This window comes from Mixophyes fleayi, chromosome 5 (genome assembly GCF_038048845.1).
Source record: "Mixophyes fleayi isolate aMixFle1 chromosome 5, aMixFle1.hap1, whole genome shotgun sequence".
In the NCBI taxonomy this organism is placed as follows: domain Eukaryota; kingdom Metazoa; phylum Chordata; class Amphibia; order Anura; family Limnodynastidae; genus Mixophyes; species Mixophyes fleayi.
Genome location: NC_134406.1, coordinates 50,740,595 through 50,759,093, shown reverse-complemented (window position 1 = coordinate 50,759,093; position 18,499 = coordinate 50,740,595). Strand labels below are relative to the sequence as shown.

Genomic DNA, 18,499 nt, shown 5'->3' with positions numbered 1-18,499 from the left:
TCAGTAGTCTTGATCCACAATAAGCATCATCATCATCACCATTTATTTATATAGCTCCACTGATTCCGCAGAGCTGTACAGAGAACTCATTCACATCAGTCCCTGCCCCACTGAAGCTTACAGTCTAAATTTCCTAACATACACACAGAGAGAGAGAGACTACGGTAAATTTTTGATAGCAGCCAATTAACCTACTAATATCTTTTTGGAGTGTGGGAGGAAACTGGAGCACCCGGAGGACACCCACGCAAACACAGGAAGAACATACAAACTCCACACAGATAAGGCCATGGTCGGGAATTGAACTCATGACCCCAGCGCTGTGAGGCAGAAGTGCTAACCACTTAGCCACCATGCTGCCTATAAGCAATTAAATGATTCAGCCATTCAGTATTTTCAACTTTTATTAGAACCCAGTAACGCTATTAAAGGATAAGTTCTAGCTAGAGCTGTGTAACCCAAACGGAATCTACAGACTCACAGAGGCCACTTGGTCAGTAGGCTGACTAAGCAACATTAATAGGAAGTTATGACACTATCGTAGGGGCTCTTAACCAGTTGGCTGGGACATAGGATGCCATACATTTTATAGTGGGTTTCCATACTCCACTCATGGCAAAGCCATCATGTACAAATCCCTGCTCTATTGTGTTCCTTATAAATAGAAGATTAGAAGTTGTGGGAAACATACCAGGCTCATGGTCTAGAGCATGTTGGATAAGATTTTCTGCTTTGCTATAATTTTTGACTTTAAGGAAAAGGTCAGCAAGTTCACAGTATAGAAATTCTTCTGCACTGATCTTCAGAGCAGCTTCATAGTAATTTATTGCCTAAAAATAAAATAAAAATAACTGTAAGATAAATAAAAGTATTCAAGTCAAAACTATAACACAATTGCATACAGTCCCTTATTGAATCCAAATTCCCATTTTCTCCTTTCCTAAAGCTGGGTACACACTAGAGAATTTGCCACCAACTTTTTATGCTGATGGATTTTACATGCGATCGATGGTCCGATTGCTCGGTCCATGGACTGCATACACACTAGCTTTGTTTTAGACGATAAAGGGAAGAGCGGCCGTCCCGTTAGCGACTATTTACAGTCATGTTGTTGTGAGCAATAATTTTAATTTCATACACACTGAAGCAACATCGGTCGGATCGGTCGGAAATTTATACACACTACACAACGGAAATTAGATTGGAACGAAAATATTGAACCAACCAAATGAGGCGACAATCGTCCATTTGGGCAGACTTTCGACCATCGTGTCACTACACACACTGACCCGAATTTTGAACGAGCGGTCGTATGTCGGCTGGTTGAGCCGATTATTGGACAAAAACGCTGTAGTGTGTACCCAGCTTTACAAAGTTGCAATCTGTAGGGTGTGATGTAAAGACATGTATAGATAAACTCCTATATTGGCTCCAATAAGTGTCTGTTTAGATCCACAATATATAATAACAATCACACTTTTTATGTTTGTTGGTGTTTATAGCTGTGTATACTAACTTGTGTATCACAAAACAAATTCTAAAAGCCTGACACGATACATACACGTGTTTATAAATACAGAAAATTGTATTTTTATAGGAGCACCTGTCATGCAGTTTTGAAAGATCTAACAATAATATTACACCATGAATAAAAGGCTCATTTTGATATACAATTATTAACACACATAACATTATTGAGAACATTGGGCAGACAACTGTGACTCTCCTTCCCTTCCTCTCTGCTTTGTACTTCCTGCTATAGTGTCTTAAACATTATTTAAATTAGCTGTTGATTGAGAGATATCATGTGGGTTGAAATTCCGATGACAGTAATCTCATGCCCCTGTCACACTTTCTACAGTTTGACTAGAAAGGTTCTCAGGAGTGCACTGAGCAGACTCATGGTATGAATATAAACCTGCCCAGATGACGACACACTTCATGCAGACATGTAAAAAGGTCAATTTCAAACAAAACACACAGTAGAACTATACCGCACAGTAGTTAGCATTGCTGCCCCACAGCACTTGGGTCATGTAATTAATTCCAACCAGGGCTCTATCTGTGTGGAATTTGTATGTTCTTCCCATTTTTGCATGGGTTTACTGCTCATGTTCCGGTTTCCTCCCAACGTCCAAAAACATACTGGTAGGATAATTGGCTTCTATATATATAATGGGAACAAGCGCTCAAATTCAGAGATAAAGAACACACACCCTATCACGAGCAGCACATAGAGAGACTCTCTCCCAAGGGCCCAAAGTTAATCCTGTATTTAAATCCTATAGCGCTCAGTGGCAGAACATATAACTCCACACATACAAACTGCATATTAGTTAACATATAACCGGTGAAAACGTGCACTGGGTGGACCTTCATTACACCCATGCACTTACTAACATACAGTAAGTACCCCTTTGGGGTGATCCGATGTATTGTATATATTATATATGGGTTAAAAGCTGAATATAGCGTGGTCCATAAGATAAAAAGTATCGTTATAGACTCAAGTCTAGATGATAATGTTATACCACACGATAAGTCCTCCAAGGTCCGTAAAGATGTATCATCCGTTTGGAAGAGCTGTATTCCTGAATACAAATTCAACCGCCCGATGGTAAGCGCTGCTGGTGATCTCGATGTCCAATCAGAAGACCGCAAGTGATGCTGGGTAATGTAGTTCGTGTATTGTGGATAATAGTAGATCCTCCAGCTGTCACGGGCACTAGGAGTCTTTACCCAGGGATCACCAGGTGATAGGCTTACCAGAGCAGTATAGGTGGTAATATGGTACTCTGGTAGCAGGGTGATCACGGAACAGGAAATAGCAGATGATGAGATGCTCAGGAAAGTCTATGACTAGCAGCACTGGCAATATGGAGGTAGTAATACACGAGGAACTGTATGGACAAAGGACACGTGAAGGTAGTCAGTGGTCTGCGGTAGCAAGTTGTACCACTGCTATAGTGAGGAGGAATGTCCAACAGAAACGAGGAGGTGATGAGAGTCAGCGGTCTGCGGATAGCAAGTTGTACCGCTGTCAGAGTGAAGGAATGGAATCCAAGTGGAGGTATCCGGGGAGTCAGTGGTCTGCCTTAGCAAGATGTACCACTGCTATGAGAGAGGATACTGGAACAGGTGAAACTGTAAACAGGAGTCAGTGGTCTGCCACTAGCAAGTTGTACTACTGAATATATATGTGAGGAGGTGCACGGGGAGAGGCTGCAACACAATATATACACGGGCACCTTGACTTTGATCCACAGTAATATGCACAATATAAATGTATAAATGACTGAACAACACTGCCAATATAGAAAGTCTCTTGAAGTAATCCGGCATAAGATAACACAGTCAATGATGGCAGTAGAGTCAGCAGATAGTACACTCCAGAGGAGAACCAACACAGTCCAGCAAGGTATGCAATACACAGCACAGTCAATGGGAAGTATGCATACCGTGGTTCAGGAGAAGGCAGTCAGACAGGAGTGCAGAGATACCTGAAGGGCAGGAGGCCAGCAGGATACAAGTCCCTGGATGGGTGAAGCAGGGGTCTAGCAGGTGCAGCGCACAGGTAGGTAGACCAGCAGGGAACACAGGAAGGCGTGGAGAGCGGATCAGCAGTAGATGGATGAGTAGCGCTGAGAAGTAACAGCAGCGGGTCTCTGCGGGAACACGGAGGTAACCAATAGCAACCAGCAGGTGCAGTAACGATGGGACACCGGAGCAGAGTTGAACTGGAACAGATGATCACGGAGAGTAGCGGGTAGCAATAGTGGCAGCAGACTCAAGGAAACACGGTAGAGTAGACAAGGACTGAAGACTGAAGCGCACAGAGGCAGCGGATAGGAATCAGCTAAACAGTCACGATGAAACACAGACGGGTTGCAGGTTGAAGACTGTAGTGCACGGAGGCAGCGGATAGGAATCAGCTAGCAGTCACAATGATGAAACACAGACGAGTTGCAGGTTGAAGACTGTAGTGCACGGAGGCAGCGGATAGGAATCAGCCAAACAGTCACGATGATGAAACACAGACGAGTTGCAGGTTGAAGCCTGTAGTGCACGGAGGCAGCGGATAGGAATCAGCTGGCAGTCACAAACATGAACAGGTGAGTGGATGTGGTTGAAGCCTATAATGCACGGAGGCAGCGGATAGGCATCAGCTAACAGTCCCAATGATACATGGTAGAGTTGAAGTGATTAGAAGACTGTAGTGCACGGAGGCAGCGGATAGGAATCAGCTCACAGTCACGATGATACAGTAGATGGTAGAAGTGGTATGGGAACCACAGTAGCAGAAGTGGTTTGGAAACCACAGAGGTAGAAGTGGTTTGGAAACCACAGGAATCAGCAGGGCTGAATAAACAAGGAAACACAGGAACACCTTCAGAGACTCATGGGGAATGAGACTCCAAGATCAGGCAACGTGGTGTTGACCACAGGTGCTTAATATAGGGAGGTTGCCTGATCTGCCAATTAAGTTAAAGGAACATACACTGGAGGTATAGAAAGGGCTGCGCATGCGCAGTCCCTCAGGATGGAGGACGGCCACGGTTCCTAAATGTCCGGGAAGAAGCACTCACAGTCCGGTGAGTGACAGTACCCCCCCTTTTAAAGGTGGGCACAGAACGCCTGGAACCGGGCTTGTCCGGATTTTTGGAATAAAACTTCTTCAGAAGGGCAGGAGCATTAAGATCTTCAGCTTTGATCCATGAACGCTCTTCAGGACCAAAGCCCTTCCAATGAACGAGGAAACGGAGGACTCCTCGCGAAATTTTTGCATCCAATACCTCAGTAATCTCGAAATCCTCCTCCTGATGAACTTGAACTGGCTGCGGTGCTGAGGAAGGAGTCGAGAAACGGTTGATGATGAGAGGTTTGAGCAAGGACACATGGAAGGCATTGGAGATCCGAAGATTCTTAGGAAGAAGAAGTTTAACACATACCGGATTGATAACTTGAATGATCCTATATGGACCAATAAAACGAGGGGCGAATTTCATAGATGGAACCTTCAAACGAATATTTTTGGTAGATAACCAGACACGATCTCCAATTTTTAGTGGTGGAATAGCCCGCCTCTTCTTATCTGCGAACGACTTATATTTGTTAGATGTCTTCTTTAAACAGGTTTTGACCTGAGACCAGATATTTTTGAAGGTCTGACAAGCAGTCTCCACAGCAGGAACTTGGGTGGGCGGGAGGGCAGGAAATTCCGGAAAAGACGGATGGTGACCGTAGACCACAAAGAATGGAGTTTTGGATGATGACTCATGGTACATGTTGTTATGGGCGAATTCAGCCCAAGGGAGCAATTCTACCCAGTTGTCTTGGTTGGCTGAAGAGAACATCCTAATAAAAGTCTCAAGATCTTGATTGACTCGTTCCGTTTGTCCGTTAGATTGCGGATGGTAAGACGATGAGAGTGCTAATCGTATGCCCAAGGTTTTACAAAGGGCCCGCCAGAATCTGGAAACGAATTGTACTCCTCTATCTGACACAATCTCAGACGGACATCCATGGATGCGGAAGATTTCTTTAATGAAATGTTCAGCCAGAGTAGACGAGGAAGGTAAACCGGACAGAGGGACGAAATGAGCCATCTTCGAAAATCTGTCTACCACTACCCAAATAGTATTGTGATTCTTACTTGGTGGCAAATCAGTAACGAAATCCATACTAATATGGGTCCAAGGCTTGGACGGAATGGGTAGTGGTCGCAGCAACCCTGCTGGAGTTCTGCGGGAGGATTTGAACTGAGAACATAAATCACAGGAAGCAATAAACTCTTTGACGTCTCTCCTCATTGAAGGCCACCAGTAACTACGAGAGAGAATCTCAAAGGTCTTATGTTCACCGGCGTGTCCAGAAAAACGAGAGGCATGGAACCACGAAAGGATTTTCCTCCTCAGAGTAGGAGGCACGAGGGTCTTCCCAAATGGTAGCATTTTGGTGGATGAAGCAGCCAGAGAAATACATTTGGGGTCTAGAATAGCATGGTTGGGAACCTCTTCTACATCAGAGGACGTCACAAAAGCTCGAGATAGAGCGTCAGCTTTCTTGTTCTTAGCAGCTGGTTTGAAGGTTATAATTAATTCAAAACGGGAAAAGAAAAGAGACCATCTTGCTTGACGAGGGTTCAAGCATTGAGCAGATTGCAAATATGACAAGTTCTTATGATCCGTGAAGATCGTCACCGGATGGCGAGCTCCTTCCAACAAGTATCTCCATTCCTCTAATGCAGCTTTGATGGCCAGCAACTCCTTGTCCCCGATAGTATAGTTTTTCTCTGCGGGCAGAAGACCCCGAGAGTAGAAGGCACAAGGATGTAATTTTTGTTGCTCCGAGCGTTGGGAGAGAATAGCTCCTAAGCCCACATTAGAGGCATCTACTTCTAGGAAGAAGGGGAGTGTCACATCAGGTTGTCGCAGAATGGGAGCAGACGAGAAGGACTCTTTGAGGATTTGAAAGGCTTGGAGAGCCTCAGATGACCATTGCTTAGTATTAGCCCCTTTCCGAGTTAAGGCCACAATGGGAGATGCAATGGATGAGAAGTCTTGAATGAAGCGTCTATAGTAATTGGCAAAACCTAAAAAACGCTGGATGGCACGAAGAGTAGTTGGCTGAGGCCAATGTAGTACAGCATTTACTTTGTCTGGATCCATCTTCAGGCCAACTCCGGAAACTATATACCCCAAGAATGGAATCTGGGGTAACTCGAATGAACATTTTTCCAATTTACAGAACAACGAGTTTTTCCGTAGTCTGGAGAGGACCTCTGCCACATGTTGGTGATGAGAAGGCAGGTCCTGTGAGAAGATCAATATGTCGTCCAGGTAGACAACGACACATACATATAATAAGTCCCGAAAGATCTCATTGATGAAACCCTGGAAAACCGCGGGGGCATTACACAGCCCGAAGGGCATTACTAAATATTCGTAATGCCCATCTCTGGTGTTAAACGCGGTCTTCCATTCGTCACCGGAACGGATTCTAATTAAATTGTAGGCACCACGAAGATCCAACTTAGTAAATATCCGAGCTCCCTTGATGCGATCAAATAGCTCAGTGATCAGCGGAATGGGATACCGATTCTTGATAGTAATGGCGTTGAGTCCACGAAAATCTATACAAGGGCGTAATGATCCATCCTTCTTTTTGACGAAGAAGAACCTAGCTCCAGCGGGAGAGGTGGAAGGTCGAATGAACCCACGCTGGAGATTCTCCTGTATGTACTCAGATGTGGCTTGAGTTTCAGGTAACGAGAGAGGATAGACCCGACCCCTGGGAGGAGTCTTGCCAGGTAGAAGGTCGATCGGACAATCCCAAGAACGATGAGGAGGAAGACGTTCAGACTGAGCTTTATCAAACACATCGGCAAATGAAGCATACTGAGGAGGGAGTCCCGGGGAGGAAGATGAGATGGAAGATTGCTGTACTTTAAGAGGAATAACTTGAGAGAGACAACGATGGTGACATTCAGGCCCCCAAGACGTAACTTGAGGGGTGCGCCAGTCAATCTGGGGAGAGTGACATTGAAGCCATGGAAGGCCTAAGACAATCGGACTTGTCGTAACAGGAAGAATTAAAAACGAAATTTCTTCATGGTGTAGTACACCAATCTGAAGGGTTACTGGAGACGTACTCTGGGTGATGAGACCATTGATGAGACGTGATCCATCTATAGCCGTCACAGTAATAGGTGTTTTTAAAGTGATCACTGGTAGGGACCATTGATTCACTAGTGATTTAGAAATGAAATTTCCTGCTGCTCCGGAATCAATCAATGCCTGTGACTCAAAGGATTTGGTAGCAAAGGAAATCGTAACATCGAAAGCGCAGACTTTAGATTTCATAGACAATGGAGAGGACTCCAGGGACCCTAACTTCACCTCTCCAGAACTAGTTAGGGCCTGGCATTTCCCGATTTCTTAGGGCAAGAACTGAGCATATGTGTGGAATCAGCACAATAGATACAGAGTCTATTCTTTACTCTTCGTTTCCTCTCTTCTAAAGATAATTTGGAACGTCCTATCTCCATGGGAATCACAGAAGGTGAAACTGGACGAAATTGAGGGTTTAAACGAAGAGGTGCTTTAGCAGAAGTTGTTTTCTCAGATTCTCTTTCACGAAATCTCATGTCTACACGATGGCAAAGAGAGATCAAATCTTCTAGTGACGAAGGAAGCTCTTGGGTAGTCAGTGCATCTTTAATTTTATCGGAGAGCCCCTGCCAGAAGGCGGCAACTAATGCTTCAGTGTTCCACTGAAGTTCAGAGGCTAAGATCCTAAATTGAATGACATACTGTCCTACTGTATGGGAGCCTTGTCGCAAACGAAGAATGCTGGAAGCAGCGGAGGTCACACGACCTGGTTCATCGAACACACTTCGGAACGTGGAAATGAATTTGGCACTATCTTGTAGAATTGGATCGTTTCTTTCCCACAGAGGGGAGGCCCAAGCCAGGGCTTGTCCAGAAAACAATGAGATAAGATAGGCCACTCTGGAACGATGGGTAGAAAAATTTTGAGGTTGGAGTTCAAAATGGACTGAACATTGGTTAAGGAAACCTCTACAAGTTTTGGGGTCCCCGTCATATTTTGACGGAGTAGGCAGGTGAAGCGTAGGAGCTGTAGACACCTGGGATGGCACTGGGGAAACGGAGGAAAGCACAGGAGCTTCAATACTAGCTGTAACAGTCTGTCCAGATGTTCCTTGGGAGGTTAACGATTGGTAACATTGAAGTAACAGCTGTTGGCGAGCATCCTGTTGCTCCACACGGCTGACCAGATGCTGCAGCATCTCTTTAGCAGTAGGTTCCGTAACTGGGTCTGTCATGGCCTGATCTTACTGTCACGGGCACTAGGAGTCTTTACCCAGGGATCACCAGGTGATAGGCTTACCAGAGCAGTATAGGTGGTAATATGGTACTCTGGTAGCAGGGTGATCACGGAACAGGAAATAGCAGATGATGAGATGCTCAGGAAAGTCTATGACTAGCAGCACTGGCAATATGGAGGTAGTAATACACGAGGAACTGTATGGACAAAGGACACGTGAAGGTAGTCAGTGGTCTGCGGTAGCAAGTTGTACCACTGCTATAGTGAGGAGGAATGTCCAACAGAAACGAGGAGGTGATGAGAGTCAGCGGTCTGCGGATAGCAAGTTGTACCGCTGTCAGAGTGAAGGAATGGAATCCAAGTGGAGGTATCCGGGGAGTCAGTGGTCTGCCTTAGCAAGATGTACCACTGCTATGAGAGAGGATACTGGAACAGGTGAAACTGTAAACAGGAGTCAGTGGTCTGCCACTAGCAAGTTGTACTACTGAATATATATGTGAGGAGGTGCACGGGGAGAGGCTGCAACACAATATATACACGGGCACCTTGACTTTGATCCACAGTAATATGCACAATATAAATGTATAAATGACTGAACAACACTGCCAATATAGAAAGTCTCTTGAAGTAATCCGGCATAAGATAACACAGTCAATCATGGCAGTAGAGTCAGCAGATAGTACACTCCAGAGGAGAACCAACACAGTCCAGCAAGGTATGCAATACACAGCACAGTCAATGGGAAGTATGCATACCGTGGTTCAGGAGAAGGCAGTCAGACAGGAGTGCAGAGATACCTGAAGGGCAGGAGGCCAGCAGGATACAAGTCCCTGGATGGGTGAAGCAGGGGTCTAGCAGGTGCAGCGCACAGGTAGGTAGACCAGCAGGGAACACAGGAAGGCGTGGAGAGCGGATCAGCAGTAGATGGATGAGTAGCGCTGAGAAGTAACAGCAGCGGGTCTCTGCGGGAACACGGAGGTAACCAATAGCAACCAGCAGGTGCAGTAACGATGGGACACCGGAGCAGAGTTGAACTGGAACAGATGATCACGGAGAGTAGCGGGTAGCAATAGTGGCAGCAGACTCAAGGAAACACGGTAGAGTAGACAAGGACTGAAGACTGAAGCGCACAGAGGCAGCGGATAGGAATCAGCTAAACAGTCACGATGAAACACAGACGGGTTGCAGGTTGAAGACTGTAGTGCACGGAGGCAGCGGATAGGAATCAGCTAGCAGTCACAATGATGAAACACAGACGAGTTGCAGGTTGAAGACTGTAGTGCACGGAGGCAGCGGATAGGAATCAGCCAAACAGTCACGATGATGAAACACAGACGAGTTGCAGGTTGAAGCCTGTAGTGCACGGAGGCAGCGGATAGGAATCAGCTGGCAGTCACAAACATGAACAGGTGAGTGGATGTGGTTGAAGCCTATAATGCACGGAGGCAGCGGATAGGCATCAGCTAACAGTCCCAATGATACATGGTAGAGTTGAAGTGATTAGAAGACTGTAGTGCACGGAGGCAGCGGATAGGAATCAGCTCACAGTCACGATGATACAGTAGATGGTAGAAGTGGTATGGGAACCACAGTAGCAGAAGTGGTTTGGAAACCACAGAGGTAGAAGTGGTTTGGAAACCACAGGAATCAGCAGGGCTGAATAAACAAGGAAACACAGGAACACCTTCAGAGACTCATGGGGAATGAGACTCCAAGATCAGGCAACGTGGTGTTGACCACAGGTGCTTAATATAGGGAGGTTGCCTGATCTGCCAATTAAGTTAAAGGAACATACACTGGAGGTATAGAAAGGGCTGCGCATGCGCAGTCCCTCAGGATGGAGGACGGCCACGGTTCCTAAATGTCCGGGAAGAAGCACTCACAGTCCGGTGAGTGACACCAGCGTTGGACACTGATATAACCGCAACCACCCGCAGTGCCTTTCCAATGTGTAAGTACTGATGCACTTTGTATGTTACAATAAAGTTTTTTATATTGATCAATTACTTTGGTCTTCCTTGGGTGCTGTATACGCATTGGAAAGGCACTGCCGGTGGTTGCGGTTATATCAGTGTCCAACGCTAAAGGATCTACTATTATCCACAATACACGAACTACATTACCCAGCATCACTTGCGGTCTTCTGATTGGACATCGAGATCACCAGCAGCGCTTACCATCGGGCGGTTGAATTTGTATTCAGGAATACAGCTCTTCCAAACGGATGATACATCTTTACGGACCTTGGAGGGCTTATCGTGTGGTATAACATTATCATCTAGACTTGAGTCTATAACGGTACTTTTTATCTTATGGACGACGCTATATTCAGCTTTTAACCCATATATAATATATACAATACATCGGGTCACCCCAAAGGGGTACTTGCTGTATGTTAGTAAGTGCATGGGTGTAATTAAGGTCCACCCAGTGCACGTTTTCACCGGTTATATGTTAACTAATATGCAGTTTGTATGTGTGGAGTTATATGTTCTGCCACTGAGCGCTATAGGATTTAAATACAGGATAATTGGCTTCTGACACAATGGAGAGAAGGCTGGATGGCCTAGAAATTAACAGGCACTGTCCGATCCAACATGGCTTGGACCTTGGTGGGATTCACAGAAAAACCTCCAGCAGATATGATGTAGCCCAAAAAGGAGACCTGAGACACTTCAAATTTACATTTCTACCTTTTGACAAACACTTGTTAAGTCTTAGGCATTCAAGGACTTGGTATGATGGGTTAAATGTTCTGTGAGACTAGAGGAATACATCAGGATATCATTGAGATAAACCCCAACAAAATGTCCCAAGAAATCCCAGAGAGTATCATTGATGAGGTCTTGGAACACAGCAGGACCATTGCACAGGATAATTGGCATTGCCAGATATTCATAATGTCCTGAATTGATGTTAAAGGCTGTTTACCACTCATCACCAGATTTTATTCTAAACATATTGTAGGCACCTCAAAGATCAATCTTAGAGAAAATGGTAGCTCCCCGAAGCTGGTCAAAAAGTTCAGAAATTAATGGAAGTGGATATTGATTTTTTTATAGTTATTTCAATAGGTTCACAGACATGTGAATTGCAGTGGTAATAGAAAGCAATCTTGTGGAAAGTTTTAGAGCGTTGTATAGAGTTTCATGTTTGAGACCAAGGACCTGTAGTGGCATAATGTAGTAGTGACCTGCGGTGGTGCTTCTCTTCTTGAGTGAGACAAGATATCCCTAACGGCATTCGTTCAGAAGAATCATTTACTGTGGAATGAGGAAAAGATGTAGAGGGTACCTGTTGCCTCCTCTCTTGATGTCTCTCCCTGTGTCTGCGGTCAATCTTGATGGATAGGTTAATGATTGCACCTAGCGTCATCACCTCAGACAATCCGACACAGAATTGACTGCAAACGACAGGATCTTTCCAAGAGGTGTCTGCTGCCCATCTACAAAATTCTGAGTAATATATTTAAGTGGGACGAATAGCTTGTTTTAGAGCACGTAAAGAAGATTTCCCAATTGTAAAGCGCTACGGAATTTGCTGGCGCTATATAAATAAATGTTGATGTTGATGATGATTCTGCAAAGGATCTCCTATATGGGTCATCATATAGAAGGGATAAGAAAAGAATGCCTCCACTCTCTGTAAAACAATATCAGGAGACTTTAATGAAAAAGCCGAGGATTGTGTATCTCCTTGAAGGAATGAGATAATCATTCATGATTCAGTACTGGTGGACACTGGTCGCAAACGGAAATACAATGTACAACTGTTCATGAAGTTGCTGAAGCAATCTTTGTCACCATTGAAACGATCTGGAAGGAGCATTTTTGGTTCCTCCTCATCTGACTGTACCGCTTATTGCAATTCCACAATTTGATTTGCTAGCACCTGGGCATGCTGATTGCAGCAGACTAATTCTCCATTACTAACAACACATCTCTGAACTTTTTGGCCAGTGATGTGATGTAATCACAGGAATTACCAGATGATGTTGTAGCAAAAACAAAATTAAGTTTATTGCAGTTCACAACATAGAATGATTGTCCGAGTACAAGCACTCTGAATATTGCAGTAATCAAGAGTAGACAGGAAAAACACAGGCTCTGAGGTAATGCAGGGATGAGTAATCAGCTGATAGACAATGCTGGAATAAATGCAGAAATATGAGAAGAGACCACAAGAAAAACTTGGGGTAGTCCCCAGGCGCCTGTACATACAAACAATGGTAGTGAATGAGTTAATGAGTATTTAATGAAACATAAACACAATGGTGAAGTGGAGGCATAAACTTACACCTTCTAGTGCTGCAATAATATAAAACAAGCACAGTAAACATTCAGCAGTCCTGCTGGTATGCATAAAAGTTCCAAAGAACAGACAGCCGTCTGTTTGATACTCTTCTAATAGAAAAGTGGTTGCCAAGTCTGAAAACAATTAAAAGTTCGCCATGTGTATAAGGCCCAAACAACAATAGGTATTGTGATCTCGTTGACTGTAAATAACAAGTATCCGTCCAAGGTGCACAATGAACAGTTAGTTGAAAACAATGTAAGTTGGCAATTGCTTCAAGGGTGCTAACAGCTCCGGTAAACCACACAAGGGATAGGGAACAGAGAAGGGGGTTAACTCACCCCGCTTCTGCAGGATCTAGTCCACAGGTGTCCGTATGGGGAAGCCGCTGTGCGAGTCTCCGTCCACGCTGTTAGACATCCAGCTGCCGAGTGAAAGTTGGTAGTTCGCGCATGCGCATGCGGTTGTGATTATCCAGTCTGTATTAGCGTGATGCCGGCTTGTCAGTGAGAGATGTGAATGCTGTTGGTTATTGGTAAATCCGTTTAGAATAGGTATCCTACGCGTTTCACCCAATGAAGGGCTTCCTCAGGGATGTATTTGTTGAAATACAGATATATACACAGTCTTTGTTGTAATCCAGAAATATAAACAGTGTCTCTAAATCAATGGTGGTGCAGCTTCACACACTTTAAGCCAAGACAAGAATATAACAAGTCCAGCAATCACTGCGAGCAAGTTCGTGCCTGGCAATACTGGGTGGAGCTATATGAATAACTTGCAGATTGAAAATGGAATTTTTGTACTTTCGTAAAATTCGCTTCTCTTCGTCTATTGAGGGACACCAGGGACATTGGGGTATAGAGAAGGGAGACGGCGAACTGGCACTTTAAACTTCTGTTTAACTAAGCCCTAGATCCTCCTCCTCTATACCCCACTTCCTGCTAGCCCCAGTTTATGTTTAACCAAGCCCATAGAAAGCAAAGAGAATAAAAATAACAAAACAACTACATTCTCTTAACAAGACAACATGTCAAAGAGTAGGAGAAACCAGAGCATTAAGGGTGGGCGCCCGGTGTCTCCCAATGGACTAAGAGAACCGGATTGTACGTAAGTGGATACAAGAAAAATAAGTATTTAATCATCTTGTACCTGGCATTGTGGGATCAAACACATTCCTTTCCTATAAATAAACAGACAACCGTGCAGTACATGATTGGGTGATTTCATGATTACTAGCTATAACGAGCGATAGTAAGTGAATTAACATATAGAAGCCTTAGTGTCAGAGTTGTATGAAATTAGTGTGTCACAGAGGCCTAATATACACATTGGAACAGCATGTTCTATATAAATACAACCTTTTTATATTGATGAGTTTTCACAAGTGATAGGCCAACCCTGCTTGTCAGTGTTGCGTCTTTGGGTTTCTTTCGCTGTGCTTGATCGTAGACTTCTAAAGCCTTCTCTGGCTGTTACAAAAACACACAATTATTAGGTTATATTTCTCTGGCAGCGAAAAGAAAAACATTATTGATCTAACATAACAGACAAGTGCCATCTTCTATATTCTTGAATATGTACTGTAAGCTTTAGTTATCTTTTTATCTTGTAAGCTAACTTGGGCAGGGCAACCTTTACCTTCTGTTTGATGGCATTGTATTTTATTTATTTGTTTTACGACAAACTTATTTTAGAGTTCCATTATATGCATGTTATAAACAAAGGGTAATAATAAAAGTTATTGTTATCTATGTAGCTTTTTTCTATCAGTTTCAATGGCTTGTCACTTTCCACTGCTGCAAACAATAGGTACCTGCAGTCACTAGTTAGCTAATAGTTTAGATAGTGTTATTGTGCACACAAGAGAACAATATAACTTACATACAGGTTTCACTATATTGCTTTGATCACAAAACTATTGTGATTTACTGCTGCTTACTTTTAAAAGTTTTTTAAAAAACTGGTTATTTAATTATGAAAGGGTGATAATTTTAAAATGTACACAGGTTAAATTATTAGGTAAAAGTGAAACATTTATTATTATTATTATTATTATTATTATTATTATCATCGTTTATTTGTAAGGCGCCACAAGGTTTCCGCAGCGCCGTACACGATACGAACAGTAGACTATACAGGGTAAAACAGTACAGAACAATGAACACAAAGTACCAGTACTTTAGAAACTCCAGGCAGGCAGATACAGTAGAGACGGAGCGGAAGAACAGGTATGGAGGCAGTAGGGAAGATGGGCCCTGCTCATACAAGCTTACTTCCTAGGGGGGGTAAACAGAATCAGGCACAGAAGGGAGCCAGTGAAGCAACGGGGAGAGAAAAAGGGGGCAGGGGAGAACCAGAAGAGGTGAGAGGTTAAGTGGATGGTTGGTAGGCCTTAAGCAACAGGTGAGTTTTAAGTGCCCGCTTGAAGGAGCACAGATTGGGTGAGAGATGAATGGAGCGAGGGAGGTCGTTCCAGTGAAGGGGGGCAGCACGGGAGAAGTCTTGGATTCTAGAGTGGGAAGAACTTAGTAACATTTGTGGGAATTTAGTAACATTTTGCAAAAGCTATACTGGATAAGGATTTTTTTTTAACGTGAATCAATTGGAGTACATAGTGGATCTAGTGCTGTGTTTCAATCCCTTTTCATTTCTCATGTCTTAAATAATAATGTTATAAAAATAGAACACTTTTCACCCATATAACACAATTTTCTTTGTATAACCTAACATTTACTTTACTTGCAGCCATCCTATTTGTAAAGTAAATTCGTATAACTACATTTGCAAATGGAACTAGTGTTTTATTTCTCAAGACTGCTAAATGATCAGAAAATACCTCTTGAATGTTCATGTAGGCATCTCCCAAAAGGAGACTTGTGTGAGCACCGGGCAGCTGTTCACTCAACTCTCTGTCAAAAGGTAAAGAAAATACCAATGGTTACTGAAAACTGATTGAAGATGTTTAGTCAATGCAAACCACCCATTCATAACATTCATATATATACAAAAAAATCAGGACAAGATTGGCCCCACCCTGACTGCTAAGGTCACAACCCCATTTGTGGCTATGTCCCCAATCCCACAGGCTATGCCCCTTTTTCTTGCGGTTAATAGGATATGAGCCTCAATAATACACTGTTGGGGAGAGGGGGGTATGTTTATGTTGACTTAATAAAAACTAGTAGGTTTACAGCACTTTATAAATGGTGTAAGTATAGCTATTACCTACATATATTAGAGGTATAATGTGCTTCCATGTTTTAGTGATGTCACCAATTTCTAGTGAATATATAGGCTACATTCTCATAAATATTGGTTCAACCCACAAAATGGCTGCCTCCTCTGTGTGTAGATGACAGGTACATATTAAGCTTATGCAATCTGTAAGCAATGTGGCAACGTTGCAGGGCTAACTGCACAGATATGGTTGTTGAAGTGCCAGGCCACTGTAACGAGCCGCGATGATCCATATGGTATGGTAAGGTTCTCAAAGTGAAATTCTTCCACTGTTTTGTAGGTATCTTGCCATTGTAGAGAAAATGTAAATCTTCCTGGTTATATATTAAGCTTCCTATGTTTCACATTCAGTAATGTATCAAGTTTCCCAATCTCCTTTTTCTCCTTTGTCTCTTCTAAGTCTTAGAAACCAGTTGTATCCGTTTGGTGTTTATTTATTTTATTTATTTACCAGCTGCTAGTATTGAACTTCGTTTATTTTTGTCATCGGCAATAACCACATTCCCCCATTTACAACGTAACTCCTCAAAATAATAAAACATTTAGCAGGTTCCCAGCTCTCACATATAGCCAGGACCTCTAAGGATCACTGTGACTGGATCTCTTTCAAGTAACTTATGGTACAAATTTATTGAAAGGAAATAGCGCAGGGCACTTAGTTAATAATTGCAAATATACTTATTTTTGATATTGTGGGTGGTTTGGTAAAAGGAATATCTTTATTTCTCAGACCAGGGGAAGAAATTTGTTTCTTGTCTAACCTCACTAGAGGAAATGCATTATTTCTGGAGGTATATATCTGATACAATAAGCCTTTGTGGATGGAAATATTGTGATGTGGGAAAATGGCCTTTTTGGGGTTTGTACCTTTGGGAATGCGTATTCTGCAACTGTCTGAAGAAAGGATTCATGTTAATTAGACCCTTTGTTGTGCTAGTAGATTTCCTGCCTCTGAAATAAGATGCAGGAAATCACAGCAAGGTTTTAGGATATCACAGGTGAGTGTAAATATTGTTAGCTTTGCATTGCAGATAAATTTATGTTTTGGTAAACAGGTTACATCCTGATTCTAAAAATAGCTCAGACCTTGAGGGGGCTGGCTTACCTAGTGAGGCTGTGTTCAAATGTGTATAAAAACAGCACTGTTTTGTATTAAAAGTTGTTCTTCTGATTTCATCTGACCTTAGCACTGGTACCTCCTATCACTGTGACTGCAAAATAAACATCACTTGCTTCAAAGACCTGCTTGAAAATATCTTCCATGTTGAAAATCCTGTGACCTACAGATTAGACCCAAAATCTAATCCATTCCCTGCCGTTTCTGAGGTTTGGACCCAGCTTTTCTGGTACCACCACTCTGCCTGCTACCCTGCAGCTCTGGTCAGTGTGATAGGCCAGGTGGGATCCATCCACAGCCATCCTTGTCCATAGTAAGAGTTCAGGAGTACCAGCCCAGGTACACCAGTAACGGGGTACACTCGCAGCGTCAGTTACCCAGAAGAAACCGGTTAAGGAGTCCAGTGGTGGTATTTATAAGCCCCTCCTACTGCGGCAAGAGGGCGCACTTGAAATAACGAAAGGGAACGGTGGCAAAGTAAGCCCAGCCGGTTCCCAACAGCAACAGATAGGGTGGCATAGGCGGTCCATCCAGTCACAATCACCTTTGTTATTGATCCGGTCTCTCTGAGGTAAGGGAGGATCATCACAGCAGCTCTAAGGCTTTCAATGATAGAAACTGGGGCTGATTCAATCAGCAGTAATTCTGTAGTAGCGTTGCATGCTGTGTTCATGTGCACAAAAACGGTAATGAAAACTTTGTTCATTTTTTATCACAAGTCTATAAAGTGCAAGCAAAAAAATGAATGAAGATCATTACCTGTACATCACACTGAAACATAATGTGTGATGCTACTATGGCTATTGTAATCGGTCCCACTGTGTACCTGGCTAAATACAGTGAATGGTGTGATCATAAGGTAGGGATTACAACTATTGTACTGTTAAAAGGAAAAGAGAGGATTTAGTAAAATTACATTTTAAAGTGGAAACCTCCTTTAACCACCCAATTCCTAACACATGTCCCATCACTTGAGCTTCTTCAAGTTGCAGATCAATAACT

General features: G+C 43.3%; 1 protein-coding gene across 2 annotated transcripts in view; it reads right to left on the bottom strand.

Annotated features, from left to right (window-relative positions):
- The window catches only part of TTC21A (tetratricopeptide repeat domain 21A), a 74,640-nt gene that overhangs the window by 14,412 nt on the left and 41,729 nt on the right, over positions 1-18,499 (bottom strand). For both annotated transcript variants that reach the window (XM_075212170.1, XM_075212171.1), the window contains exons 17-19: positions 15,980-16,052; positions 14,502-14,612; positions 692-830 (exon numbers count right to left, since the gene is read on the bottom strand). In XM_075212170.1, coding sequence (XP_075068271.1) covers positions 692-830; positions 14,502-14,612; positions 15,980-16,052 — 323 coding nt within the window. The remainder of the gene's footprint in view (positions 1-691; positions 831-14,501; positions 14,613-15,979; positions 16,053-18,499) is intronic.